This window comes from Stigmatopora nigra, chromosome 18 (genome assembly GCF_051989575.1).
Source record: "Stigmatopora nigra isolate UIUO_SnigA chromosome 18, RoL_Snig_1.1, whole genome shotgun sequence".
Lineage (NCBI taxonomy): Eukaryota > Metazoa > Chordata > Actinopteri > Syngnathiformes > Syngnathidae > Stigmatopora > Stigmatopora nigra.
The window spans coordinates 4,128,415-4,151,142 of NC_135525.1; the positions used below are offsets into that span (position 1 = coordinate 4,128,415).

A 22,728-nucleotide genomic window follows, 5' to 3' on the forward strand; every position below is an offset into this window, starting at 1 on the left:
GAGGCTCACAAATCAATTGGACCTCTTTCGGAATAAATGGCAGCCAATTATTTCAATATTTGGTAATGAGTATTAAATCGAAATAAAGACATACACAGTATGTCCTTCATTTTGTTGTTTACTTCTTGGTTTTATAACAGTGACAGTCACATGATCCAAGTGTGCCTTCTGAAACCCCTCCCACTTCTCTTTGGCCCCACCTTTTCCCGTTCTGCTCCTCACAACTACCTTCCTTTTACCACCACACATTCTTCTTCTTCTTTTTGCTTTTCCACACTGGCGTGTTCTGAGTCACGCCGACCATGACACGTACTTCTCTCCTTTTTTTCATCTTCCTGTTCTCTGGCCCCAAAAACCAAAACACAGGCCTTTCTAAAGCATGTGGGCCCGCCCGGGGCCAGTCGCAAAAACATCTGGAAAAGATCGGACCGGGGAACATGCAGACATTCTTGCTCTGTTTGGGAGGAGCCTGTAAAAGGGTGGGAATGAAGGGCGGAGTCTTAACAGTAGGTTCCATTTAGACCTTCATGTCACTGTCCAGACTGCAGAAATTGATGACTTTGACCCCTTGAGGTCACATTTAGGGTACCCGTGAGTCCTTTTGTAACGCTTTGAAGTCATTTCAAAGGGCAACTGGTCAAAACTATGAATTAGCCGGACCTGACAACCAAAGTCAAAATCACAAGTTTCCAAATCTGGGATAGATTCCGAGGAGTCCGAAAGTCAAAACAAGTAAAGATGGCGACCACTGTTGGTGACTAGTGTTTTAGAATACATTGACTATACCATTGAAATGCTTTTTATACTAAGAGTCAACATCTTAGGTTTTGTTGCCCTTTTAAATATAAAATTTAGATTTTTGTTCTAAAAACAACAACAACAAAAAAACACCAATCAAATGGGTTTGTCTCTGGTAGTGACTTCACTCATTGACAACCGTTGACAGCAATAAACCATTTGGATTCCAGGGGATTGACAGCAAATGAGACATTTGTTCAATCCTCCAGTTCAAATGAATTGGTCTTCCACCCACAAGACTTATTTAAATTCCTTGTAGAAGGATGAAAAGAGTCACAATGATTGGGCAGCTAGCATCAATAAGGGCAACAAAGCATTAACGGCAATCAATGATGGCGATAGATCTGTTTTGTATGCTCCAGTCAAACCGGATTAAACTAGATGTTTATCATCGTCAACGGGAGTTTAGGACTAAATAACGGCTGGAAATGGATCCAAATACAAAATTTCAGATGCCCTACCTGTTCTAAAATGACATCAACTTTCAACTTCTAATAAGCCATTGTGGAATATCTACCCCTTGAGAGAAAAAACATTGAAAAAAAATTCCCTTTGATCATTTGCTCACAAATTTGAGTCCTTTCAGTGTGACACCAGAGTTGAAGAGGGAAAGTACTTGTCAACAGGGGTCATTTTTCCAGCAGTTGCTTTCTCTGATCCTCCCACAAAGCTTCCAGGTGTTCTGCCCTCTTCACAGCAGCCTATCAGAAGACAATATGTACAATGTCAGCTGGCCAATAGACTGGGGGATGCCCCTGGTTTCCCCAAACTCACCTCATGCTGCTTCCGCAGAACGCTGACGGCTTCATCTTTCTTCAAGATGGCTGTTTTGACTCTGTGGAGAGGCGAGGATGTCATCAGTGAGCAGCATAGTTTACATTTACTGTAGTGTAGAGTAATCCTTCGAATATCACGGTTAATTGTAGACCAAACATGGCCACGCTAATTGAAAAATCACAAAGTAGGGTCTTCAGTGCAAGCAGAAGACAGGGGAGTGGCTTCCCCTTGGCAAGTTTCAGCATGTGTTTTAAAATTTTTATGAACTTAAAAAAAAAAAATAAAGATAATTAATAGAAGAAAAAAACGCAAAGAAGTGAATTCACGGTAATTGAGGGAAGACTGTAGTACACAGTTCTAGATTGGGCCCTTTACATCTGTATGTTAAGTGTAAAAATTAAAACCATAATGTTGGATATTTATTCTTACAGCCCAATTGATAATGCTAGACGTCCAGTGGGCCAGCATTTAATGTAATATTCATATTAAATTTTCCGAAGTTTTGCCAAATTTAGAATTCAACAATCTCTAAAAAAAAAAAGAGCAATCTGTCGATTCATACACTAATCTATTAGTTGTTGATTATTATATATATTGCAGCAGCCTTAGATGGCAGACCATACTTACACAATAAAAAAGAGCTTGACACCCCTGTTGTAGCAAACCAGCCATTTTGCATTGTGACATTTTCCCAAAATGAGCAAGCGGTTGTGTCATTTTACCGTTGATGCACTTGGTGGAGCTCGTCTTCCTTCTCTCTGGTGATACGCTCCACCTCTGCCCTCAAAGCGGTTCGCACCTCTTCTGTGTCAGCCCTGGCTCTCTGCGCCTCCTCCTCCAGGACCAGCAGACGCGTGGCGAACTCCTGCCGTATGAGCGAAGTCGCCGTGTGGCGTTCCTCCAGGAGCTGGTCTCGATCCTGTGTGATGGCGAGCGCATCCTGTTCCTTTTGCCCCAGCCGCTCCCCCAACACCTCAAGTTGTTGGAGAACGTCGGCGTGCTGCCTCCTGAGCTCCTGTTGCTTGTCTGCCGACTCCTTCAGTGAGCGCTCAAGTTCCTTCAGCTCAGCTTCGTACGTCTCTCGTACGCGATTGACCCTGCCGATGAATGTGGACACAGCAAGTTTAAAACTGCCCTTCACCAAAAACAGACTTCTCTAATCCTTCACTACTTCACAATTTTAGTACATGGACATTTTCTCATATTACCGTATTTACTCGCATATAAGCCGTGCAGAAAAAATGATGACTGAATCGAGGGTACGACTTATATGTGCAAAATAACACAAAACAACATGCACGAAACTGAAATGGCGCCGTGATGTAATGACGCAAGCGGCTGATACGCTCATTTATTTCGAAATAGAGAAAAGATAAACAGATGAAAATCTAAAAAAAAAAATCTCATTTTGACTTCTATGAATGAAATTCAAGAAAAAATACATTTCTTTGATTAAACGTGTAAAAACCATCACTGCTCGCTCAGGGCACAGCCATCTTACCCAATTAAACGTGCTCTGACTGGCCAGCCGCGAGTAGCCTTGATTTTGAAATAAAATAAAGGTAACATAGTAAGCATAATCGACGGGAGACGGTTAATCCGGTTTTTAATTTTATTTTTGTGACTATTTTCATCGTATGCTTTTTTTGTGGAAAAATTGCGTCGAATTACATAGACAAATATTTTTGTAACATTTTTTTTTGTAAATCTGCAATACTAAAAATATGTTTTTGTACTCCCGTGATTGAGTACGATTCCAAATTCCTAAAAAAGAACAACAAACCATAAAAAATGAACCAATTGAAAGAACCATTCATGAATTTTACGACGCAGACGGGGTGCAGACACTTACAGAGTCCTGCCAATCAACGACCTTTGGTCAAATAAAAATCCACTTTGATCTACTCAATGACTTGAATATGAAAATAGTCATAAATTAATTTAACAGTTAACCAGTGGATAGATGGTGGACTCCCTAAGTACTGTCAGCCAACCTGTTTTGCGTGGCCCTCTCAAAGTCCTCCTTGTCCTTATTGGTCTCCTCTTCCAGAGTCCAGATGGCCAGTTGGATTTCTTTGTCACGCTCCTGCCTCAGCTCCTCACGCAGCTGGCGTTCATGCCTCAGGAGCCCCGACTCCTATCAGAGAAAACATTATTGCCTGAGGCCGGTTGGTTGGGCCATGTTTGTCTCACCTGCTTCTTCCTGTATTCCTCCTCCCAGGTCATTTTCTCTTGCTCAAAACTCTCCTGCATCTTCTTGATCTCCGCCTGGCGATATGACGGCAAACAGATGAAGTCAAGACTCCTTCCTTCTGTCTGAAAAGTTTCCTTTTCCCACCTGATGTCTCCGCTCTTGCTCTTCTCGAGTTTTGTCCAGCTCTTGCCTGAAAACCCGTCCAGCCACGCAGGAATTTTCCTCCATGCGCCTGCGGAGTTCCTCCATCTCAGAGCGCTGCCTACACTCCAAGAAAAGTCAAAAGCGGACTTTTTAGTTTGACAGACGTCTAATCCACGTTCATTCACTTCCACCCTCCAGTTTCTAATGGGCTGGACGTCCACTTATGATATATTCATTACATATTCAAATCACAACAGCATTATTGGATATCTTAAGTACCAATCAGTTATAAATGAATAAACCAGTCAAAAAATCCATACCTAATTCTGATGCTACATAGCTACCAAGATTCAAACCTAACAGCTCACAAATGACAGAGAAATAGAACTTTAAAACTAGTGCCCACATGACCAACAACAATTATGCATTGCATATTACAAATATGCAATTGACATAATATGAATTTAGTTTAAATGGACGGATGTCCAATTTAGGGTTGTTCATTAGCTGTCAGCCCTCCCACTTCAAATCAATGTTATAATATGTTCACCCAATGAGTTAGTGCTTAAACCAACTCCTAAAGCAAACAGCCAAAAATGCTACATAATATTAGCAAGAAGGTTGTTTTCCTTTGTCAAAGGTACTGTGTAGTCAAAGTAAAAACTGTTAATTTTAAAGATAAGATCAGATAAAACTATGGTTCATCTATTGCCGTCACTGGCAGCTAATTAGTTAAACTCCGTAAATAGTTATGTTGTGCGAATGCAAAGATTTAACAATCCGAACCCACCGACGTTATCCAAATAATCTTTTTTTTTTCAAGATGGCGCCGTCACGCGCAAGCCAGTGGCAGTAGCTGTGTCCACCCTTATTTGTTTTTCGTGTTTTACAGCCCCTCTATCTTAATTTAAATTACATTTTAATAATTCTTAATACATTCTTTTACTTTACTTTATACTTTATACTTTTTACTTCAATGATAAGTGATGAGTATGTTAATACATTAGTCCTCTTTTTCTGTTAATGTTTCATATGTACTGTTGACGGATGCACTTTTTTATATGTATCGTATCTTGTGCTGACCCCGCCCATCTGTCACTTTTTTAAAGTCAATGTGGCCCCCACGCCGAAAAGTTTGCCCACCCCTGCATTAGACACTACAAGAAAATATTGATCCAATTGGATCGATTTTCATAATTTTCCCTGTACTTGTGCATTAAACAGGTAATCTACTGCTTTTATTTAAATGTCCCTGGAATTTGTGGATCAGAGGCATTACCTGTCGGCCTGCCGCTCTAGCCGGTCCTTCTCGTCGGCCGCGTCCTTCTGGAGGCGCCTTCTGTACTCCTGCAGGGACAGCTCCTCCTCCCGGAGCTGCTTCTGGAAGTGATCCCGGGCTAGCTGTCGTTCCTTGCCGCACTGCTCTTCCATGTCGCGTTCCAGCTGCTGCCGAAGTTCCCCACACTGGCGAGCACAGTGTTCGGCTCCCCTTTCCTCGGATCGAAGCAGCTCGGCCTCATGGAGGGATCGCAGTTTCTTCAGCTCCAACTTGTGCTTGGAGATCAGCTTCTGGATTTCCGGCTCGAGGCCTGGCATGGAAGAAGGAAGATTATTTTTTCTTCCATATATAAAGCATACTGGATTATAAGGGGCCCTGTTTATTTTGGAGAAAATCTAAGACTTTTAAGGGCGCCTTATAGTCGTGAAAATACAGTACTTTTTGTTTTCTTTACCTTTAACCGTGATCTCTTTGATCTTTTTGGTCTTCTCATCAATCCATTTCTCTCGCCGAATTTTTTCTGTGACGCTCATCAATTCCTTTAGCTTCTTGATCTCCTATCAGTGAAGAGAGAAAAAAAATTGAAATCATGAGCAAGGAAAGGAAAAATGATGAATAGCTGCTTGAAGAAATGACTTCAGGTCACGTGGCATGCATGTGTAAGAAACAAGGCTCTGACAAGGCTGAAAGGGCAGCGTGAGATGACGACAAACAATGATTATGACTCACATGCAGAGCGAGCGTCCATCGGAACAAACGAGTGAAGGAAATAGCAGAAGAGACGGCGAGATGAAACAGGAGGAGCGCCTGGAAGGCGCAATTACCTCGCACAGAGGGGCCAGGACTTGCCAAACCTTAAGCAGAAAACCCAAAGCGGCCTCAGCGGTGACGGCGATGACGACGGCGACAAAGAGGAAACAAGGAGGGGACGTTAAACCAAAAGAAGAAAGCCAGACACATCTCGAGAAGTCGTTAGGAAAAAAAAAAGTAGCGAAACAAATGTCAGGCCGGTGGAAGTCACCATTTCGTGCTGCTCCTGCATTTGGGAAATCTTTTTGGTGTATTTGTGATCCACCAGTTTCAGCTCGGCGATGACACCCTCGCATCGCTCGCTCAGGGCTTTTTTGTCACCGATCAACTGAGGATGCAAAGTTGGGGATCAATCACCTCATATATTTACACTTTTGGTTTCGAAATTAAGGGTTTTTGGCAAGAATTTCAAACTTTCCCAAAAAGTTCTTTCCAAAAAAAATCTAATTTTTAAAATTGTTCAAGTGGGCATTTTAGCATTATTGTTAGTTTTAGACAGGCTTCCAGATTTAAAAAAAAAAAACACGTAAAACAGCATTTAATATGAGCAAAAAGGTCTTAATTTTGCACAGTGCACCACAATTTAATATTAAAAGCTGCCATTGATGCAGTGAGACGTCGAATGCAATTTTTGTGAGAAAAATAAATAAAAAATTTAATCCAAAAAATTGTAATCTTTAATAAAATTATTTTTTATTAAAAAGGCATTGCTTACATCTAAAATTAAAATAATTAAAAGTGAATTTCTTGAATTCAACTGTAATTTTCAATGTAAATGTCCTTTAAATTTTATTTACTGTCTTACTCTTCATATGATAAATGAGTATTTAATGTTTTCCTTTAATAAGAAAAAAAACTTCAAATACACATTTTTTATAATCTAAAAAACTTAATATATAAGGTAAATATTATTATATATTTTTTAAATCTAATCTTTAAAACAATACAATAAAACCAAGGTTTATTCCCCCTTTTAGTTTCTATTGTAAATAAATAGAATGGTTAAGTTTTCCGCTTTGAATAAAAAAAAAAAACATTAAAAAAAAAGGAAAACCTAATAAATGGGCGCAAAAATGAGTCCTCTTGAGCAATCTTAAATTATTGGCTTCCATTAATGGCAAAACACGTCACCCTATTTCAAATGGGAGATCACCTGATCTATGAAAGTAAGATGTCTCTGCACCGTGGCTTCATATTGATCTTTCTGTAGCTGAAGATTTCGGTTGAGCTCCTTCTCCGTCTCCTTGACGTGCTGCACCGTCAATTCCCTTTGCTGGGTCTGGCAAGGAGGGGCAAAACATCAACGCCACGGTTTGCGCCCAACGGGCTCGCTCGTAAGCGTCCTCACCAATGCGTTCTGCAGCATCTCCACCACACGTTTTTTTTCTTCCAACTCCATCTTAATCCTCATGATGGAATCGGAAACTTGTGCAGCGGCAGCTGAGGCCGGGTCCATGGCGGAGACCTCTTCCTCCAAGAATACCGCCTGCCAACGAGATAGCAGGTCCAGAATTGCGATGTCGGGATAATTCTAAAGCGGCAGCATTAACCTCTCGGTGTGAGACGGAGGAATGCGGTCGCTCTTGCTCCGACTTCTCCATCTCGTCCAGGAAGTTCATGATGCTCTGCAGCTTGGCCTCTGACAGCAGCGCCGCCCCGTCGGCGGGCGGCGGCAGCTCGAGCCGGACGTGTCTCTCCAGGTTGTCGGCTGTCAGGAGACCGCCGTCGATGTCCTGCTGAATGACCATTAAGTGTTTTTCTGTTTTGCTTACGTCAACCCCATTTCAGGAGTAATTCCGGAGTGAATTCGATTCATGCACAATCAATATCAAATGGAAGAAAAAATAAGCATAGGACAATTTAAATGAAACTGTTATCATGTTTTTAGATGAATTGAAATGCAGTGGTACCTCAACATACGAGTGCCCCGACATATGAGCAATTTGAGATACAAGTAAATTTTGGAGCAAATATTTATCTTGAGATACGAGACAAATTTTGATATACGAGCAGACAGCGGACGAGAGAGGCTGCTTATGAAAACATCATGGGTACCGTCTTTCTGGTCGCAAGTCCCTCGTGTAATGTCTCTAGGAGCACTAGGCGGAGCTTTCAGCGTTTTTTTTCCAAGTAGTCGTGCGTTATCCTATTTTGAGAACATTTGTGTGCATCATTTTGGGAATATTTTGAAAGGAATACAAAAGCAAACAACCTTTGATAGGTTGGATCTGAAAGTCAGGGTGGAGGCGGGGCAAACAGAGCCTACCCGGGAGAAGAAAGGTATCAAAATTTAAAACAAAATGAAATTTAGCTCGTATCTCGAGGTACCACTGTAGTTGGCAGCCCTTCGCTCCCTAAAAGACTTCTCACCTCGTCCAGCCAAGCGTATTTCTCTTTGTTGTAAGATTTGGACTCGCTCGGGTGCTCCGGTTCCTCCTCCAGCAGTTTGAGAGTGTCCAAGAGTTCGTTGAGGGTGGACTTGGACGCCGCACAGGATCGGTCGTCGTTGAACATACAGCGTCGAGGGTGCCCCTACCAAATAAAGGATTGAGGCGGAGATAATCCACAGGGGAAATGAATTCAGCGCTTACCTGCGAGCACTGAGAACCTGCGCGACTGGACAAGGACGGTGAAACAGCTCGGAAACAGGACAATTCGCCAGTATCAGATGGGAGGTTCCGTACACATTCCGTGTTCTTGGCCTTGAGTGAGTCCACCACAACCATTGGGCAGATGTTGCTGGGCGAAGTTGGACTTCTGGCGCTCAACGGCCTATGATATTCAGCCTCGGCCTGCGAGAGTGGCTGTAGGTCCTACATAACGACACCACACATCCACGCGTTAGCACACTTGTTTTGCTCAGTTTTTGACACCTCCAAAATGGCCGAACCTGTATCATTTGACTAGTAGACAAAAGAAAAAGAAAAAAAAAAAAATATATATATATATATATATATATATTTTTTTTTTTTCTCTTTTTCTCTTGTCTTTTGTTATATATATATATATATATATATATATATATATATATATATATATATATATATATATATATATATATATATATATATATATATATATATATATATATATATATATATATATATATATATATATATATATATATATATATATATATATATATATATATATATATATATATATATATATATATATATATATATATATATATATATATATATATATATATATATATTGAATAAAATGCTACCACTAGGGAATTACTTCTCTTACAATGAAAGACGCCCAGTTCAATTTAACTAGATAGTGGCTGTGAATGCTAATCTTTGTTTCATTTGACTATCGTTTTGCAAGACATATTAAGCAATTAACACGCAAAATGTATAAAATATTATTCAGATGTATTCATTGCTTAATAAAACCATTATTAAATTTATTTGTAATACTCATACTTTGGGGCAATTTAGAGTGTTTAACCAGGCTACCTTGAATGTTTTTGAGATGTGGAAGGAAACCAGAGTACTCGGAGAAAACCCACGCAAGCCCGGGCATAACATGCAATCGCCGCACAGGAAAGTCCAAACCTGGGAGTTAATCCATCGAATATCTGTGGATTTTCCTCCCATATGATCTTCTTTCATTTAATTAATTAATTTTACCCACTACAAGCATGAACGACCACATACGTCACAAACGTAGGGTTCTGGAATGGTGAGTCGAGACAATCGAGGTCTGGCTTGACGACTCGACTTTCTGTCATTGTCTTGGTGTTGGTCCAAGCAGCCATCTTCTTCCTCATTGATGTCGTCACACTCCTGAAAGCAGACCAGATGTACGAAAAATTATTATTATTATTATTTTTCTAAAAAGGTAAACAAAAGAGACATACCTGGAATAGCTGCGAACACGGTGATGCGCTGTGATTGAACGATGGTGGCGAGACCGCCCTGAAGGTTAGTTCACTCAAGTTGCCCGCAATGTTCTGATGGAAGTCTGTCAACAGTTGTGTGTTATTAAGAACTGCTTATGATGGCGAGAAATGTCCAATTCATGTGAAATAGGACTAATCATAGAGCTTTCCAGCTCAAATATAGCATTCAATGAACTGACACTAGCAATAATTTTGATAGTCAATGAATCGCTGGATATTTTTTGTTGACAATTTGGTTCATATATCAATGAGTGGTTCTTCCACCTAACATTTTTGCAGGTGTTCTGTTTCCCCACTAATGAGTAGAGGTAGCGAGTTGTGTTATTTATCAACAAGATGCAGCTGTGCTAAAGGAATTTTCATACAATGGTTCTCCAATATTGATCTATATATACTAAGCCGCATCGGATTCTAATGCGCACTGCAGGCTTTAGAGAAAATTCAAATTACATTATAGTGCAGAAAATACCATACATTCATTTTCAAACCCTCATCCTTTTTACCCAGCAGCAGCTCTAGTTGACACTGAGTCAAAGATTAATGAGTCACCTGAGTTATTGGTTTTTGCACGTGTGGGCGAGACATTGTCGTAGGCGGGCGAGCTCGGCGTGGTGCCGCTTTGCCTCTGACGTTCGGCGTTAGCCCCGGCGCGCCGATAATGTCGATCTTGGCAGTGTGATGGAGGAACCTGCTTTGCTCTTTTCTGCTGCAGCTCCTACAGTGACCGCCATAGGAAAGAAGACATTAATGCTAGGATGAGTCTGATCTGTCTGCAGCATTCAAGACATGTCTGGAAATAGTTGAACAGCTAAACCTATTTATAAACCTAACCTCAACCACGCCCCATCCCCGTTGGACATTGTTTATACCTAACCCTATTTGTGACCCTGAGCCCAAGCTAATTGCTCGAAGATTTTTGGTGTAAATTAGGATTTGGCGAATTTGGGAGATGTTTGAATTTGAACTGAATGCTTTTCCTCAAATTAAAACATCTTCCAAAATTGCTAAATCATGAATTATACTATGGAAATGTTTACCTAATAAAATATGTATAACTTTTGTTGATTTATTAAGGCAGGTTTTAGGATATTTGTTTTAGTTTTGTTGGTAGGTATGGCCAGACACTCCCCCCTTTGCAGATGCACCACCATTTTGGAAACCATAGACAAATACAGTTGGCAAAAAAATGGATCACCTGAATGGCAGTGAGGCGTGCCTGGCGAGCTTTTTCTTCCCGAATCAACTTCCTGTCATCTCTGGGAGGCTCTGGGTGACAATCAGCCTCGGCTCGTTCTCGCCACTCCTGCGAGTGCACAAAACCAGCTTTGTCAGAAAAATAGTTGCTCTGAATCATTATTTTGTGAGCCAAGTAATCAACTAGTTTTTGTAAGAATGGCATTTATTCATTAATTCATTTTCCGTAACACTGTAATGTGCACCAAGAATTGAATCTTAAAATGCGTTTCACATATAAGGCACACTAGATTTTAAAAAGCATGAGTATGGTCTGTACTGAATAATGTCACATTTTAGTATTGAAGATCATAACCACTAGATAGGTATTTGTTATTTTGTGAGTAGGTGGTGAATTAGAACAAATGAAAAGATATTTTTTCATTGTAAATTCCAGTTTTTGGTCTTTTTTTCAGAGGGTGGGAACAGATTTATTTGTATCTAGTTATTTTCTATGGTAAAAATTGATTTGGGATAGGAGTAAATTGAGATAGGAGCTCGGTCCCGAAAGACATTATTATTATCCTATCTCAAGGTATTAGTTTAGTCCACAATTTCTTTGATCAACAATTGATTGTGGCATAAAAGGTGGTGACCTTTCTTTTGGTGTCCAGGATGTGTTGCAGCGCCGCCCGATTGGCACAACGCCTTCCGGCGTGCCGTCTGTACCAGCGCTGAATGGTGACAGCAGCCTGATTCACTTGTTGAATGAACCTGACAGGGAAAACATTTTCGTCAGAATTTGCAGAAATTCCAAAGTCCGGAATTTGCAGAAATTCCAAGGTCTGGAATTTGCAGAAATTCCAAGGTCTGGAATTTGCAGAAATTCCAAGGTCTGGAATTTGCAGAAATTCCAAGGTCTGGAATTTGCAGAAATTCCAAGGTCTGGAATTTGCAGAAATTCCAAGGTCTGGAATTTGCAGAAATTCCAAGGTCTGGAATTTGCAGAAATTCCAAAGTCTGGAATTTGCAGAAATTCCAAAGTCTGGAATTTGCAGAAATTCCAAAGTCTGGAATTTGCAGAAATTCCAAGGTCTTGAATTTGCAGAAATTCCAAGGTCTAGAATTTGCAGAAATTCCCAAGTCCAGAATTTGCAGAAATTCCAAGGTCTCGAATTTACAGAAATTCCAAAGTCTAGAACTTGCACAAATTCCAAAGTCCAGAATTTGCATAAATGCCAAAGTCCAGAATTCGAATAAATTCAAAAGTCTGGAATTTGCAGAAATTCCAAAGTCTGGAATTTGCAGAAATTCCAAAGTCTGGAATTTGCAGAAATTCCAAAGTCTGGAATTTGCAGAAATTCCAAGGTCTTGAATTTGCAGAAATTCCAAGGTCTAGAATTTGCAGAAATTCCCAAGTCCAGAATTTGCAGAAATTCCAAGGTCTCGAATTTACAGAAATTCCAAAGTCTAGAACTTGCACAAATTCCAAAGTCCAGAATTTGCATAAATGCCAAAGTCCAGAATTTGAATAAATTCCAAAGTCTGGAATTTGCAGAAATTCCAAAGTCCAGAATTTGCAGGAATTCCAAAGTCCAGAATTTGCATAAATTCCAAAGTCTAGAATTTGCATAAATTCCAAAGTCTGGAATTTGCAGAAATTCCAAAGTCCAGAATTAAGAAATTCCAAAGTCCAGAATTTGCATAAATTCCAAAGTCTGGAATTAAAAGAAATTCCAAAGTCCAGAATTAAAAGAAATTCCAAAGTCCAGAATTTGCAGGAATTCCAAAGTCCAGAATTTGCTGAAATTCCAAAGTCCAGAATTTACAGAAATTCCAAAGTTTAGAATTTGCAGCAATTGCAAAGTCCATATATGCAGAAATTCCAAAGTCCAGAATTTAACACTTACCTTTCAGCCTCCTCCTCTGAGACTTGGTCACGTCGTTGCGGGTGAGGGCTTCCTCTACCTGCCGGACTTTTGTTGTTGGATGAGGCGGATGAGAAGTTTTTCTGTGACTTAGTGAGGGAACCGGTCTCCAAAGAGATGTGGTCGTTGGCTTTCAGGATGTTGCTGGAAAAAAGGTGGACTGAATCCAGTGGACCATCGCGAAGAGCGCGAGATGTTTGGGCGGGTAGGAGAACCTACTTAAAGGGCGGCTTTTGGTTGAAACTTTTCGGGGTGAGCGGTTTGTCACCGTGGTTGTTGTGCAGGATGGTGGTGACGGTGTTGCCCACTGCACCTTTGTTGCTCCTGAATGAGACAGTTTTTTTTTGTTTGTAAAATCTTTTTTATGTGGTTCAAAATGATTTCTTATTCAAACACATTCACATATTCTGTAAATAAATGCAAAAATAAATTGAGTTGATATTTTTTGCAGCAATTGCTTCTCATTTATTTCCTTTTGCGCTTCCCCCAAAATAAATTTTTGATACTAAATTCTAAGCACTCTAAAATCTTGTTAAAATTAAAGAAAAGGATGACAAAATAGAACAGCAAGAAAGACTAACGTAATTAACATATTCAACATTTTATATTTTTGTCTGAAACATAAAAGACTTAAAGTGCATCAATTTTTGTTGTATGCAACTTTACATGATGCTAACTAACAGTGCTTACTAGTTTACTACAGCAGTGTTGCTATCATAGGCCACAAATGCTTTTTTAATACTTTTTTTTTGCTCTTATAGTATAATATAAAGGTGAATGTGGTTTCTCCAGGTTTCAGACATTCCAGACAAAATGTCAGATATGAACAAAGTCTAAATGTTTTAGAAAACATAATAAGGAAATTCCAGGTTCTTCTACAGACCTGTTGTTGGCAGTGAAGGATGCAGCGGTGTGCCTTCTCTTCATGCCCCCTGGCAAATCTGCTCCAGGGCTGCCGCGGACCCCCGCCGTTCTGTCTGGTGCCCGAGGCTGCTCGTCCTGACACGGAAAAAATATTTTCACACTTGCAATAAGATCCCCCGGTACTGGCGTGTATGTCCATACCAAGATGTTCCAGGTGTTCCCATCTGGTTTCTTGCGGCTCTCACCAGTGTCCAACACGGTCAGGTACTCCGCCACGCCATGGTGGTCCGAACTGGTAAGAACACCGATCGCACACATGGAAAAAAAAAACACTATTAATCATGCTAATTAAATATCAATGGTATTCATTGATCTCATTAGCTGCCATTAATAGTAGACGTCCAAAATGGATTGGATGTCTACCGCCATCAATGGGACCGAAGCATGATTTCAAATTCCACTGCTCCCACCACCAGCACATTAAAATAATTAAATGTTTTTTTAGGACGAATACTGATAGATAACTGATATTTTGGCTGATATTTTTTTGCAGTAAAAATTGGGTGTAAAAAATGTAATAATGCCCTCAACCTCTTAGACTGTTGTTAAATAACACAAATATATATTTATATTTATTTATGTATATACATATATGTTTATATGTATATATGTACATGTATGTGTATATGTATATATGTATATGTATATAAGTATATGTGTACGTGTACGTGTATATGTATATATATATATATATATATATATATATATATATATATATATATATATATATATATATATATATATATATATATATATATATATATATATATATATATATATATAGATTAAAACCAAAACCAAGCCTAATATGATTTGAATTTAATTCATATCTTTTGAATCAACATTAACTTAATAATAATAATGATAAAAACAATGGTTAATTTAAAAATGGCAAAATATATTGTTAAATACAGTGAAAATATATAAAAATAAAGTTAAGGGTGGGAATTACCCATAAAGTTATTTTCTCTATGTGGGATTAAAATGTTAGTAACTTTTTTTCTTTTAGTGCGTGGCAGTTCTGCACGCAAGATATTTCTGGGGGAAGGGGTTCAACCTAAGGCCACTTGGGCATTCAGAACACACATTCCCCTACTACCACGGGGGTGGGGGTGGGTGGTATTCTGGTGGGCTGGTGTATTCTGGTGTTAACAAATGCTGGACAATGAATGCACACTTTTCTCTTTTCACTGGGGTGAACGCAACCTGATCCCTTGGGCCCACCCTGTCCAAGTGAGTGCACTCTGCGACCTGAGCTGATCTTATTATGCCATTGTTCTGTTATTGTCACGTTCTGGTTAAGTTTTTAAGCATGACAGAAGCCCGCCAGTCTGAGTCGATGCTAACTGTGAGTGTAGAGGCTTCGTGCCTGCCAGCTGTTCTTAGCCGAGACCCTCATCGGTTTCCATTCACTTTGCTAGTTGGGATCTTCATCTTAACATAACAAGTGATAGATATATTGTTATTTTGGGGGGGAACAACAACTTGTTTTTTTTTTTTAAAAAGAATTGGATCACATATTTTAAAAATATAATAGTTTTTGTGAGTGAAAAAAAATGCAACAGGTGAAAAATACTTTTTACAAATACGATATTTCTATGATTTATAAAATGTGGCTTTATGACTTGTTTTTTTCACAATTGTTTTTTCCCAAAATATTTTTTCAAAAAATAATAATAATAGTAATCATAATAATGTAATTAATTTATTCATCATTTATCATCTGAGCTGCTTATCTTCACAAGGGTCACAGGGGTGCTGGAGCTATCCATAAAATTATGGACAGTAGGAAAAAGACACTGTAAATTGGTTGCCAATTAATTGGAGAACACAAGACTATGAACCTTTCATATATATAGTTATGGTTTAAAGTTTATATACACTAGTGAAGAATATAATGTCATGGCTCTCTTGAGTTTCCAGTTATTTCTACAACACTGATTTTTCTCTGATGGAGTGATTGGAACAGATACTTCCTATTCACAAAAACATTCCTAAAGTTTGGTTCTGATGCTTTACAGAGAGTAAATGGGACAATGAAAAAGGAGGATTACATTCAAATTCTTCAATATAAGCTAAAGTCATCAGCCCAAAGATTGGGTCTTGGGTGCAGTTGGCTTTTCCAACAGGACAATGACCCCAAACACACATCAAATGTGTAAATAGAATGGCTAAATCAGGCTAGAATTAAGGTTTTCAAATTGTACCTTCCCAAAGTCCTGACTTAAACCCCATTGAGAACTTTTGGACAATGCTGAAGAAACAAGTCCATGTCAAAAAGCCATCGAATTTAACTGAACTGCACCAATTATGTCAAGGGGAGTGGTCAAAGATTCAAGCAGAAGCTTGCCAGAAGCTTGTGGATGGCAACCAAAAGCACCTAATTGAAGTGAAAATGGCCAAAGGACATGTTACCAAATATTAGTGCTGCTGTATGTATATTTTAAACCCAGCATATTTGATCACTTTTTTCTGTTCACCCATTATAAAGTCATAAAAGAACCAAACTTCATGAATGTTTTTTTTTTGTGACAAAGAAGGCTATCAGAGACAAATCAGATTTGTAGAAATAACTGGAAACTCAAGAGAACCATGACATTATGTTCTTCACATGTGTATGTAAACTTTTAACCACAACTGCATGTTTATACTTAGGAACAATTTGGATTTCAACTCAACTCAATCAACTTACCATGCAATTTTATGGTATGCTGAAACGAAACCGGATTACCCAGAGAAAACCCATGCAGGGATGGATGATAAAAACTGTATTGTAAAAAGTATTGTAATTTGGGGGCGGTAAAAGACCCCAAAAACATTTTTTGTGAGGTAAAATTTTATTCTTACAAGCACTTTTAAGTACCTGAGTGGAACATGACTGTGCTGGTTGACGTGCGTGCTGCTATTGGAACGCCGTAGGTTCTTGACCGAGCGAGAGCTTCCCAAAGTGTCACTCTGGGGAGAAAAGCGAATATTTTCAACTATAAAGCATTCAGGTTTTGGTTGTGGGGTACCAACGCATCCTCACCAGTGTGTTTCGCTTTCCTCGAACGTCACATCCAGCCGACACAGACACGGAACGGGCCAAGAACTTCACAGGCGATGTGCCGCCGGGTCTCTTACAGATGGAGAGCCGCGACCCCGACAAGCTGAGGTCCAGAACGTCCCCCGGAGGCACGGCAGAAATAGATGAGGGGCTTCGCGTGGTGTGCATCCTAAGCACAACACATTGTTTGTCAACAACAAAGCAGTTCCTGTCACCATGGTGATTGAAAACATGATGCCATGTTATGGCCCAAGTTATAATTTACTTTACTGAATGATATAACTCATTCTCCCAGTCAAAATGGACGTTTTGTGCCACCAATGCCAGCCTATTAGGTAAATGGGTGCTGTGTATAAAAATATTTTACAAGCCTTTATTCATAAACAGAACATTTTATAAAAGGTGGTAGTCAAATCCTATGATTAATGAGCATTTTCTTCAATATTCATTTAAAATGGGAATTGGCAAATATTTTGATTCAATAATACCTGGAAATATTATAGTTACTTTAATGAGATTTTTTTTTTATTCTTTTGTTTTCACAGATTGTGTTGTGGTCCTCCTGATGTAACAGATGCACATGTACAGGTTTAAAAAAAATCGTGTAATGAACGTTGAAGTTAGTTGTATTTATCACTTAACGGGATCTGCACTACAATACAAGATTGCACCTGACGAGCCAGTTTGCGGTCAAATGTCAGTGATCATAAATGATGCCATAGGACACAATTTATTTACCATCAGGGACAAAAACACCGTAGAAAATGAGATAAGGGTTTGCTAAACACAATTTTCATTTTGGATCATTTTCATATTTTATGCTCCGAAGCGAAGAAAAATGTCAAATATGACGAGCTAATCCTCCAAAAAGACAAGCTAACATTCCTCAACGCCTGCAAAGGTCGAAATAACTTACTTTAGCGTGGGAATAGAAGCATAGCTGAAGGGATCTTTTGTTGAAAAGGGGATTTAAATCCCCACTCGAGAGAAGAATTTAAATCAAACTGTTCAGCCCGTTAACTTGCACTAGATAAGAAAGGGGAAAAAATCATCAAAAGTCAACATCTTCTCTTCACGGAGAAGCGAATTAAACCCCGCCTATTCAGATCGCCCATTGGCTTGTTGTTAGGATACCTTGTCTGTGATTGGCTATAATGAGTTGACAAATGATGCGTTGTTATGATTGGATATTTGGTTGTCACCACCGTTACTGAAGGGGGCGTGGCGATACGCACAAAACATTGTTTTTAAAAATTATTTCCACACTTAAATTGAATGTATTAGTATTAAGTATAAAAATTCAAATGTAATACAATAGATGATAGAGTTTATCATTTAGATTTACATTTTAATACTGATTACTGAATTGGTATGACGTAGTGAAACATTTTTAATTGTTTTAATTGGTAGGAAAACCATACTAAAACTAATTCATTCATTTTCATAAGGTTCGCTGGGGGTGCTGGAGCCTATCCCAACTATGGTTTAATAAAATATTAACAATTTTATAAAACACAATCATATCAATATCTTAGATTGTGCAATATTTTAGAACTACTACCTTGTTGGATGTGACTTTTTAAATGACTTATTCATGTTTTTTATTGGGAAACACGTACTTTGTGGAGTAGAACCACAAATTTTGTTATACACAGCTGTTGTATAATGACAATACAGGCTTTTGATTGATTGATTGATTGATATTTAACATAATATACACAAGTTTTATTCTTAGTCGGGCTTTCATATGAATCATTATTTTTTTTCTCAAAATTGTTCTTTGGATTTCATCTCAAGATGCTGCAGACAGCAGGGGGTGATAAAAGGAGTGGCGGATGGCTGGCCAGCTGCACATAAAACTGGCAGATGGTGACCGTTTGGGGGTCGTGCAAGTCAAAAGGCTTTCTTTTTTAGGGTGGTGGGGGTCAGGACACTCTTTGATAGAATGTGGAGAATGAATGATGGATTCCTTTGCACTGGCAGCCATAATAGTACAGACACACTCTGCTATTTTTTGTCATTATGCAATGCCGGAAAAGCTTTTGTCTTCGAGAAACAAGTTAATCTTGAAAATACGACAGATGGACCAGCTTTTAGTTGTAATATATCAAAAGTGTTCATGATCAAATTTCATGGGTTTGCTGCTAGGACAGTGCATGAGTGGTTAACATGTTGGCCTCACAGTTCTGGGGCCCTGGGTTCAAATCCAGGGTAGTCCATCTGTGTGGAGTTTGCATGTTGTCCCTGGGCCTGCATGGCTCTGTCATTAACCCATTGGTTGCCATTGATGACACAAGACATTTAATCCATTTGGACTAGATGTCAATGTCAGTTTTCCCAGTTCAAATGAATTGGACGTCTAAAACTGACTAACTTAAATGCAAGGCTGAAGGATGAAAACAGTCACCAGGGGATATTTCATGGATGTTATGTTAATAAGCTGTTATTTTTTTGTGTACAATTGCCAACCACCAGGTGGCAGAAAGTCCATTCAAAACAAAATGACTTCCTTTTAATTCATTTTTTATGCATTCAAAAATACATTGATAGAATGTATTGTTTATTTTTAGTGCAAAGGAACCAAGGCTATTTGTGAATGAAGTTTTTTTTGCTGCTTGATACTGTGTGTAAAAATATTTCCATGATGAGTTGCCTTACTTTCCTACACAAATACTAATGAGAAGGGAAACGGCTATTTATAGACATTGTTGTTTTAGTAACGGGAAAGTAGCTTAGGACTTAAAAATAGCATTTCCAAAACTCATCAAGAAAAATGTTTCTTTCTTTGTTAATTAATTATTTTCTGAACCACTTATCCTCACAAGTGCCTAAGAGGGTGCTGGAGCCTATCCACACAGTGATGACTGACCTGGGATCAAACCTTCAACCCCAGAACTGTGAGGCCGATGCGCTAACTACTAATGAAATGTATTTACAGATTTTTTCAGATTATTTCGTTTTTATTTTTTTAAGACATTAATAAATAATTTCCTTATAGGTTTAGTTGGTAGTTGTGTGAGGACCGTGGAACGCATTAGAGAATTGACATATAAAGTACACCTCTACTTACAAAATTTTCAAATTATGAAAAAAATCTTGCTACCAATTCATTTTGTAAGTAGAGGTACAACTGTATAAGAAAAGATGAATGTTGAACTAAAAAAATTAAAATAGTACATTAATCTTGAAAAATGTAAACATGCAAATAAATGGTTAAATAAAACAACATTTAACTCTATTACTGCTATTGACAAACTTTAAATAGGAGGACTGGTAGAATATTATTAAATGTATACAAGCATACCGCAGATGGAGTTTGATGCTTGTTGTTTGCACCTGCGTTTGTTAAAAGGAAGAAAACAGGATCTTAAAGTATAACAACATCCTCTGCAGACACAACAAAAGTGCACACGCTATACATTTTGGAACAAAGTCTGCCATAATTTGGACAAATATTGGAATCTTCAGGCATTTTTTTGCACATGTCACTTTTTTTAACTTACTTTTGAACTACTAATTTGAATTGAAAAGTAATGTTTTTTTTAATTACTGATTTCCTTCATTTAATGAATAAATGCAGATAAAACTACTTTTAAAACAAATTCAATGTTACTGAAACACTGTATTTTCTCGCATTTTAGCCACCTTCGCGTATAAGCCGTACCCTTAAAATTGTCTTAAAATCGTTGAATTTTTCAGTTTCTTTCATATAAGATGCCCCTAATTCACAATGTGTGCGCATATAAGCCATACCATTGATTCAGTTATCATTTTTCAGGGACAAATACGACGTATATGCGAGAAAATGCGGTATTTTTTTAGTGCCAACCATCCCAGCAGTTATAAAGGATTTGACATCTGTCACTCTTTATAGTACAGGCTATTAATTAAGAACAACTGAGTGCACCATTTGTAGTGACTGACTTAGTGAATGAAGCTGCTGCTATAATTATGGACCGACTCAAAACTAATGACACAAAATGTTTAGCCATTTTTTTTCCCGATTTTACAGTCCTTAAATTTTCATGGCAAAACATTGAGTCAGGCCTCTTTTGGCATTTGTTGTTGCGTGACGGAAGGATATAGGAAATGATGAAAAAGAGGAATGGATGGGAATCCTGCCCTGTGTTTATCTTTATGTAAGCGTATGTATTGTTTTGTAGGCAACTCATAACTTTTCTGCATCTTCTTCACACCCAAACACTTCCTGTTGGAAAGTCACTTCCTGTTTGCAAGTCATTTCCCTCCCTGTGTTGGTAGTAGAAGTTTCCCACGCTTGTATCCGTGGATTAAAAAGTTACCTGGCGACGTTGAAATGATTTCCAGTTCAGCTTTTGCCTTCTTGCCGATCAAGTCTCAATCGTATCTCAGGGTTGCTCAGTGTCTAAATTTACATTTGCTGACAATCTGCTCGGAAACCACAAGGCTTGCGCGTCTTGTTTTGCTTTGTCAGTCTGGAAATAGCTCAGTCGCATGCGCGTCTCAACCACCTGCCATCATGACTGACACTAGCCCAGTGTCGTCATTGGCTTTGGTCAACATTTTCGTTCTCTGAACATCATACGGAGGAGAGTCGAAAAGTTTATGTTAGAGATAGGAAGTGGATTTCAGATGAACTCAGATGTGTTACAGCTGTCAAGGTCGACGGCGACCTTCAAATATGAACGTCCTGAGGTCTTTGAAGAGCTCCTTAACAGCAAGAATAAATGGGAAAAAAACATGGTGCAAGGATTAACAAAAAATCAAATTACAAAAACAATGAAATCTTGTGAAAAATAACATTTTAAAAGGACATCAAAAAGTCAAGTTTGAACACAAAGAAAGAAAATAGAAAAAAGAAATTACCATTTCTGCCAGACTTTCAAGTTCAAATAGATTGACTTCTATAAAATTAGATTAGAGAATCTATAAGGTTGCACTTTATACATTAAAGTCTCTAGGTAGTTTCGAAAAACTTGTTAAAGAGTATTAAAAGAAAACAATCAAGACTCACACAGAACCATAAGTAATGATATTCCACTGTTTATTTTTCTTTACACCAAAACTTACTCTGTTTAATCATCTGAAACATAATAGCAAGCTTTAGTCCCAAACTGTCTTATAGTTTTGACAGGAGGAATTTATTTTGAGAACTATTTGTTCAGCAGTCGCAATCATTGAATTTAACTGATCTATGCCTTGAACATTTGGGAACTTGACACAAGCTACATTGTCAAACACTTCTAAAAACTTGTCAGATACTCCTAATACACCAATTATTGCAAAAATAACCCAAACAAAACGACCCAAACTGCCACCAGGGAACATACCTGTCAACTTGTACATTTTATACGTATTTTATACGGTTTTTTTACCATTTCAAATCATGTACGCCGTACACCGACTTTTGTACGGAGAAAAAAAAAGCCAATATTTATGAAAATTTGTAGTTGTTCTGATTTATGGCTTTAAAGCTGTACGAGAACCTACTGTTCGGGGAGATACTTTGGAGATCGGGAGAAAGTCTTGAAGTCTTGATGTATCTACCCCTATAAGGAATCTTGACCAGAGATGCAAATTATTTAATTAAATGTCAATCATTAAATAAGATGTCTGTCTGCAGTGATTGATAATTATAGAGAAGTATAATTATTAATTAACCTATCAGGTACCTATTGTGCGACAAGAAAAAAACCTGACCTGTCTAAATCCAGAATGACCCTAACATGGATGCTAAGTTCTATTAGCCCATCTATGAGGTTT

The 22,728-nt window shown here is 38.4% G+C and overlaps 1 protein-coding gene across 4 annotated transcripts; it reads right to left on the reverse strand.

Annotated features, from left to right (window-relative positions):
• Positions 1 to 100: 100 nt before the first annotated feature.
• On the reverse strand, positions 101 to 18,069 carry cep131 (centrosomal protein 131). 4 transcript variants are annotated; one of them, XM_077739322.1, is made up of 27 exons: positions 17,903 to 18,069; positions 16,969 to 17,155; positions 16,804 to 16,895; positions 14,082 to 14,172; positions 13,900 to 14,015; positions 13,236 to 13,340; positions 12,999 to 13,160; positions 11,745 to 11,862; positions 11,111 to 11,218; positions 10,465 to 10,630; positions 9,874 to 9,977; positions 9,671 to 9,799; positions 8,594 to 8,815; positions 8,373 to 8,534; positions 7,553 to 7,735; positions 7,351 to 7,488; positions 7,156 to 7,281; positions 6,214 to 6,330; positions 6,017 to 6,046; positions 5,647 to 5,749; positions 5,193 to 5,502; positions 3,914 to 4,031; positions 3,769 to 3,843; positions 3,570 to 3,712; positions 2,298 to 2,672; positions 1,573 to 1,633; positions 101 to 1,499 (listed from the first exon to the last, which is right to left on the reverse strand). In XM_077739322.1, exons 2-27 carry the CDS (start codon positions 17,152 to 17,154, stop codon positions 1,428 to 1,430), a joined length of 3,612 nt encoding a protein of 1,203 aa, XP_077595448.1. In that variant the 5' UTR covers position 17,155; positions 17,903 to 18,069; the 3' UTR covers positions 101 to 1,427. The 4 variants fall into 4 exon arrangements, with proteins under 4 accessions (XP_077595448.1, XP_077595447.1, XP_077595451.1 ...); XM_077739321.1 differs by having other exon boundaries at positions 7,553 to 7,738; XM_077739325.1 differs by lacking the exon at positions 6,017 to 6,046.
• Positions 18,070 to 22,728: the final 4,659 nt, after the last annotated feature.

Excerpts from the sequence above, each read along its gene's own strand:
- cep131 (XM_077739321.1), bottom strand. The coding sequence starts at position 17,154 with ATGCACACCACGCGAAGCCCCTCATCTATTTCTGCCGTGCCTCCGGGG. Across the intron at positions 11,863-12,998 it reads TCAGAGGAGGAGGCTGAAAG|GTTCATTCAACAAGTGAATC; the intron begins GTAAGTGTTAAA and ends TTTCCCTGTCAG. Across the intron at positions 1,634-2,297 it reads CTCCACCAAGTGCATCAACG|AGTCAAAACAGCCATCTTGA; the intron begins GTAAAATGACAC and ends GCCTCTCCACAG.